We start from the raw sequence: 6,884 nt of genomic DNA, 5'->3' as shown, positions 1-6,884 counted from the left end.
GCTAAAAATTATTATTATGCAAATTCTTCTATAAATCATGTCGTTGTGTTAAATTATTCTTTACCTTATGTGTGCACACGTTGTCACAAGCGAAAATTAAGAAAATTGCAGTAAAAAGCCACCACAAAATTGTAAACAACGAATACAAGTTTCTATCAAATTCTAAAGGGCAGTGTGAAAAATCTGATGTAAACATTTGTGTTCCGTCTTCCTCCGACTTATGGCATTATTTAGTTGTCTCTTTTTAACCAACGCAAAGTTTGTACATGTGTTAGTAAGGTAAATGAGAATGTGTTAGTTTCCATCACACAATTCTTGTAGGGGTGCGAATCGGATTAGATCCGTGCGGATGGCATCCGTCGGACACCGTAATAGGCATGATTATTGAATCATGATGCGCAACCAAGTTGAAATGCCGAAGTGCAACTTGTTGCGCAAATTTGCATTGATGAATTTAGAGGCCTTCCCTTCTGAAAGTGACACTGCTATTTTATGGGACCTATGGGCCGCTTCCCCCTAAGGAAATGACGTTTTCTCGAAAGTTAAGATATTTAAATCCTTTATTTTGGGATCCTTTTAAAAAAATTACTTTTTGTCACTTGAAATTGAGCTCTTCGATTCTCTCACAGAAGCAGACCGCCGCCTCTTAGCCTCTTCACGTTTGGCCTTGGACTCCTTCTTACGTTGTGCCAACAATTTAGCATAATCAGCAGCGGCTTCTTTAGATGCGGCTTGGCGTTTCTTTTTCAGTGCAATACGTCTACGCTTCCTTTGGAGGACAACTGGAGTAACTAGACGCTGGATCTTCGGTGCCTTGGATGTGGCTTTCTTATTATCCTTTGCTGGCAACGGGCGACGAACAACAAAGCGGCGCACATCGTCATCCTTGGTCAAATTGTAAAGCTTACGAATTTTGCTTGCACGTTTAGGACCAAGTCTTCTTGGAACTGCTGTGTCAGTGAGACCGGGCAGTTCTTGCTCACCTTTCTTCACAATAACGAGAGCCAAAACCGACATGTTGCCGTCGACAATGCAACCACGAACAGATTTCCTTTTCCTCTCACCAGTACGGCGAGGCCTGTAGCAAGAATGACCCTTTTTCAACAACAGACGTACACGACCTGAAAAATATATATACTTCGACATCCACTAAAATTTATTATAGAACATTTTTTATTTACCGTGGGACAGGACGCCTTGTTTCATCGGGAAACCTTGTTTATCGTTTCCACCGGCGATTCGAAGATGATAACCTTTCCATTCATCTCCAAGCACATCAGCCTCTACAATTTGTCCCATTCGCTTCTCATAGAACACACGAAGCTTGTGTTCATCCACAACTTCGAATAGTTTCTGGCATCCTGTAGCCGGGTAAGACACGTTAAGCTATCAAATAAAAATAAAATTATCCAAAAAAGTTAAGGAAATACGGCATTATCAATAGATAATCTGCAAGTATCTTGACGATCAATTCAAAACCACATAAATTTTTACATCTCAATTCAGAAAAGTATTTGCTACTACAATAATAATCGAAAAGTTTGTGCGGAGAAGTTTTTTAAACGAAGATATTTAACAAAATCGCCACACACCTTCATTTTTTAGTCCAAATTCATGGAACACCGAACAGAAAAAGGAAAGCAAAGTATTTTTGCACCCATGGGTGGATGTTCAACAACAAAAGTATTCACAATGATTCTAGTCATAGGTAAAATTGCCGGTATAGCAGTTCATAAAATATTATTCCAAGCAGGGATGCCGTTTGGATCTAAATAGATCCGATTAGATACATTTTTAGACGAATTTTTGCGGGATACTTATTTTTTCCGATCAGTATAAGGGCCGGTTACTCAATGTCTGGTTAACACTAATCTGCGGTTAAACATCGTTATCGACGTCTTCGACTCCATGCATACAACAGGAAGTCGGTAACGTCGATAACTATGTTTAACGGGAGATTAGCGTTAACCAGACATTGAGTAACCGGCCCTAAATGTGGATACTTTTTTAAATAGCCCAAAATTTTATATTTTCTATAAAGTTTTTTTTTTCGTTCTAAAAGCGATTTTCATTAGAGATGGTAGAAAACATTACGTTTTCTAAATTTACTGAAAATCGCTACTTAAGCGTGAAATTAAAACATTTTATTTTTTGTGAACGAAGCAGTGAACATATGAAGAGATATAAGCGCAATTGTTTTAATTAGTTAAAAAGGATGCTTTAAGCAAGATCTTAATATACATATATATAAAGTAAATAACTCTTTCTGTAGTAATATCTTTCATATCACATATTTTCATTTATTAATTTAAAAAGAAAGAAGATTTCAATGTAGTTTAAACAACACTGTTAAAAAAACTAAATTTAATTTATTTAAGGAAATTTGTATGAATTTTACTGAAAAGACTTTAAATACGCTCTAAAAAAATTGTGTTTATTTGCGCATATTAAGGGCCGGTTACTCAATGTTTGGTTAACACTAATCTCCGGTTAAACATAGTTATCGACGTTACCGACTCCCTGTTGTATGCATGGAGTCGAAGACGTCGATAACGATGTTTAACCGCAGATTAGTGTTAACCAGACATTGAGTAACCGGCCCTTATACTGATCGGAAAAAATAAGTATCCCGCAAAAATTCGTCTAAAAATGTATCTAATCGGATCTATTTAGATCCAAACGGCATCCCTGCTTGGAATAATATTTTATGAACTGCTATACCGGCAATTTTACCTATGACNTTTAACCGGTGATTATTGTCAACCAGGCTTTGAGCAACCGGCCCTTAATGTGTGCAAATTTGCCGGTTGCTCAATGTCTGGTTAACACTAATCTCCGGTTAAACATAGTTATCGACGTTACCGACTCCCTGTTGTATGCATGGAGTCGAAGAGGTCGACCACGATGTTTAACCGCAGATTAGTGTTAACCAGACATTGAGTAACCGGCCCTAAGAGAGGTGACCAGTTTCCTCTTTTAGGGCCGGTTTCTCAAAGCCTGGTTGACACTAATCCCCGGTTAAACATCGTTATAGACGTTNGAGCAACCTGCCCTTAATGTGTGCAAATTTGCCGGTTGCTCAATGTCTGGTTAACACTAATCTCCAGTTAAACATAGTTATCGACGTTACCGACTCCCTGTTGTATGTATGGAGTCGAAGCCGTCGATAACGATGTTTAACCGCAGATTAGTGTTAACCAGACATTGAGTAACCAGCCCTAAACATTGCCTGTTTACTTTTACATACCAAATTTGTCGCGAATAGCGAAATTCCACATGGTGCAAACGGCCCTTAGGGCCGGTTGTTCAATGTCTGGTTATCACTACTTGCCGGTTAAACATCATTATCGACGATTTCGACATCATGCATATAACATGTGATCGATAAAGCAGTCGTTGTATCTAACCGAAGCTTCTACCTCCGATTTGTGCTAATCAGACATTGAACAATCGGCCCTTAGAGTGTACTTACTATGCCTTTGAGAACATACCCACACTTTGATCATTACCTCTCATCTGATGAAATAGCAGGTAACATCTTTGATGGTACTGCATCTGTATCGAGGCGTCTTCTCCTGGCATTAATACTTGCATAAATGATTTCATTCGATTTGAAGTGCAGACCGCAAACTTTCGATGATCCAGTTAGTTGAACACCACACGCATTCATCCACTCCCTTTGCGTAACATCTGTTGGCACACGAAACATACCTACCCCATTGTTGTGGGTGCTTCTGCATAAACAGCAAGTATCTGACATTTTAAACGATTTTTTTCTTTTTGTTCTTTAATTTCTAAAAAATTATTTTTTGATTTGAAATCAACAATTTTTTTATTTTGAATAAAATGGCTTAACGCAATGACAAAACCGTTGTCATATAAGCGTATGAAAAATAAATATGTCATATATTGATTTCACTTTGCTTATTACACTATGTTCTGGCCCAGTTATGCATACTTGCCCTGCTTTACCATTAGTAACCGCTTACATTAGTAGGGACACGATATCGATCCGAAAGTATCGATATGGTACTCATTTAAAGGCTGTGTGCGAGTACGTCTAAATTGCTACCTAAATAGAGAAAAGTCCTAAATCACTGGAAAGTGTCGGTAACGCAGTGAATAGGAACAATTTAGATTTTCTGCGAGCATACTTTTCAACCTAAATTTAACTGTGAAATATAAAAGGGCGTACGATTAAGCGAACAATGATTTTTTTATAAGTTTTAAGTAATTTTTATCTTTTCTATGGCACAAAAAAGAAAATTTTCACAAAAATGTCAGTACAAATATCTTTGATTTTGGTAAAATAAAGAAGAGGCCCGATGAGCTAAAAAAAAAGAAAAAGCGGGCGTGGCTCGCTCCTCATTCTTGATTTTGCTGATATGAATTTTGTTTTACTGCAAATTAAAAGGGAGGTGCAAGGGGGTGGAAAAAGTGGAATTTTCAATATTTCTTCAAAAGCTAATTTTTCGAAAACTATTGAACCGATTTTCAAAACGTGGATAAGGCTGGATAGGTAATTGAAATACCTTTCATTAAGTATGTATATCTATCTAAATAATATATTCATATTACGAAAAAACGAGATTATTTCCTTTTTTAAATCAAAATGTATGTTTTTCTTAAAAAAATACGTAATCAATTAAAAGGTATGTATATCAAAACAAGACAGTATTTTAAATTTTAATTTTGAAATTTTGGAAAAAAGTCTATCTTTTAATATAGGTAATTACGTAAGAAAAATTCATTTTTATTAAAAAATTGCTATAATTTGGTTTTTTTAGTTTTCTCGAAATATGTGATCTTTATATATATAGATATACACATCAAATGAAAGGTATTTCAATTCCATATCCAACCATATCCACGTTTTGAATATCGATTCAATAATTTTTAAAAAATAAGCTTTTAAAAATAGTAAAAATTCTGTTTTTACTACCTTTTAGCACCGCCTCTATTAATTTGCATCAAACACTTTTTATACCGTTAGAATCAATGAAAGAAGGCGAACTATGTCCACTTTTTCTTTTTTTTTAGCTGAACAGGCCCTATTTTTCACTTATACCCAAACAATTCAGGGCCGGTTGTTCAATGTCTGGTTATCACTACTTGCCGGTTAAACATCATTATCGACGATTTCGACAACATGCATATAACATGTGATCGATAAAGCAGTCGTTGTATCTAACCGGAGCTTCTACCTCCGATTTGTGCTAATCAGACATTGAACAACCGGCCCTTAGGTTGTCAAATGAACTCGCACAGTTTTAGGGCCGGTTGTTCAATGTCTGATTACCAAAATCGGAGGTAGAAGCTCCGGTTAAGTACAACGACTGCTTTATCGATCACATGCTACATGCATGATGTCGAAATCGTCGATAGTGTAGTGGTAATGATAACCAGACATTGAACAACCGGCCCTTAAAATGTTTCTAAATACTATGCATGCAGTACCTTGAATAGGCAGCTTGATGCTGCATTCTATGTTGTTCTCGTCGCCTTTGCTGCAACTTATCGGCAAGCAAATAATAAATGGCATATATATTATCGAAGCGATGATTATGCACCGACTCGGCAATCATATCGGCGGTCAGTCCAGGCAATTGTAGCATATTCTTCATTATCTCCGTATCTAGGTTGGCAACAGTCGCTGTCGTTTGCGCATTGCAGCTGCTATTGCTGTCGCTACACGCAAGTGGACTGCTGTCGGAATGTTGTGCGTAATCATCTAGTTCCGCTGCCCAATCGCTTAGCCAGCGATGTTTTATAATTTGTTTTAATGTATAACGTCGATCTGGCTCAACGACCAGCATATTACGTAAGAGGTGCTCACAGTCTAAACCACGTTACAGTGGCAAAAATGGAGAGAAAGAGTAATGTGAAATTTTTTGAAAACATTTACATATGTACATATGTGCATACATTCATTCCAATCAATCCATTTAAACTTACCTCGTGACATAAAGTATGGTATGCGAAATTTTCCAGTAACTACGCGTCCTTTCAACTCCAGCAGCGTATCACCATTGAAAGGCAGTGCACCGCACACTAGCGCGTACAGCACGACGCCCAAGCTCCAGATGTCTGCTTTGGGTCCATCATATTCCAGACCCTGAAATACTTCAGGTGCGGCGTATGGTGGCGAACCGCACCACGTTGTCAACGGATTGCCCTCTTCGTAGCGATTACTGAAGCCGAAGTCAGCGAGCTGTGCAACGAAAATGATTTGATGTTTCGGTTGTTAGTATTCAGGTAAGTATTCGACACTCTTACCTTGATATTCATATCCTTATCGAGCAAAACATTTTCCGCTTTGAGATCACGATGCACCACGCCCATCGAATGGCAATACTGCACGGCTGAGACCAATTGTGTGAAAACGCGCGCCGCTTCCTGCTCTTTCATAGGTCCATTCTCTGCCAGATGATCGAATATCTCGCCGTTGGACGCATACTCTGTGACAAGATAGATCATTGTCTCTGACTGCATCACCTCATAGAGACGAGTGATATGCGCATGGCGCAGCGATTTCAAAATGGAAATCTCGCGGAATGTTTTGGTTAGGTATTCCCGATTTAGGCATGTCTTATCGATAATTTTTATCGCTACCTGGAAGTGAAGAAAAATTTTGTAAGAGAAGTATTTGATCACTGAAATACTATGTTCATTGGGGATAAAAATGCAATAAATTCAATAACAAGTAATTCTCAGCAATGATCCAATGATCGATTTTAACCAGAATAGTATGGGACACTACCTTTCGGATGCAAAAAGAATTATCGAAATCGGTTGATGTGGTCCAAAGTTAGGCGGTAACATAAATCAAAGAAAATAAGTATTCCGACGAACTGAAAACCTCCTCCTTTTTTGGAAGTAGGTTA

The 6,884-nt window shown here is 37.8% G+C and overlaps 2 protein-coding genes across 2 annotated transcripts; both read right to left on the bottom strand.

Moving 5' to 3' along the window:
• Positions 1 to 539: 539 nt before the first annotated feature.
• RpS6 (ribosomal protein S6) lies at positions 540 to 1,695 on the bottom strand. The gene is made up of 3 exons (XM_017629007.1): positions 1,593 to 1,695; positions 1,182 to 1,386; positions 540 to 1,121 (listed from the first exon to the last, which is right to left on the bottom strand). Exons 1-3 carry the CDS (start codon positions 1,596 to 1,598, stop codon positions 586 to 588), a joined length of 747 nt encoding a protein of 248 aa, XP_017484496.1. The 5' UTR covers positions 1,599 to 1,695; the 3' UTR covers positions 540 to 585.
• A 1,810-nt stretch (positions 1,696 to 3,505) lies between these two features.
• LOC108373155 (serine/threonine-protein kinase SIK2-like) lies at positions 3,506 to 6,845 on the bottom strand. The gene is made up of 4 exons (XM_017629006.1): positions 6,277 to 6,845; positions 5,956 to 6,211; positions 5,458 to 5,839; positions 3,506 to 3,734 (listed from the first exon to the last, which is right to left on the bottom strand). Exons 1-4 carry the CDS (start codon positions 6,490 to 6,492, stop codon positions 3,506 to 3,508), a joined length of 1,083 nt encoding a protein of 360 aa, XP_017484495.1. The 5' UTR covers positions 6,493 to 6,845.
• Positions 6,846 to 6,884: the final 39 nt, after the last annotated feature.

The sequence above is a fragment of the Rhagoletis zephyria genome, unplaced genomic scaffold (genome assembly GCF_001687245.7).
Source record: "Rhagoletis zephyria isolate East Lansing unplaced genomic scaffold, Rhagoletis_zephyria_1.1 Rzeph_scaffold_06427, whole genome shotgun sequence".
NCBI classification, from domain to species: Eukaryota; Metazoa; Arthropoda; class Insecta; order Diptera; family Tephritidae; genus Rhagoletis; species Rhagoletis zephyria.
Note: the sequence above shows the minus strand (reverse complement) of the source record. Positions and strands in the feature narration are given on the sequence as shown.

Coding starts and splice junctions, on each gene's coding strand:
- RpS6 (XM_017629007.1), bottom strand. Junction 1,122..1,181: donor ACAAGGCGTCCTGTCCCACG/GTAAATAAAAAA, acceptor TATATTTTTCAG/GTCGTGTACGTCTGTTGTTG.
- LOC108373155 (XM_017629006.1), bottom strand. CDS start 6,492: ATGCAGTCAGAGACAATGATCTATCTTGTCACAGAGTATGCGTCCAAC. Junction 6,212..6,276: donor ATAAGGATATGAATATCAAG/GTAAGAGTGTCG, acceptor TTCGTTGCACAG/CTCGCTGACTTCGGCTTCAG. Junction 3,735..5,457: donor CATCAAGCTGCCTATTCAAG/GTACTGCATGCA, acceptor CTGTTTATGCAG/AAGCACCCACAACAATGGGG.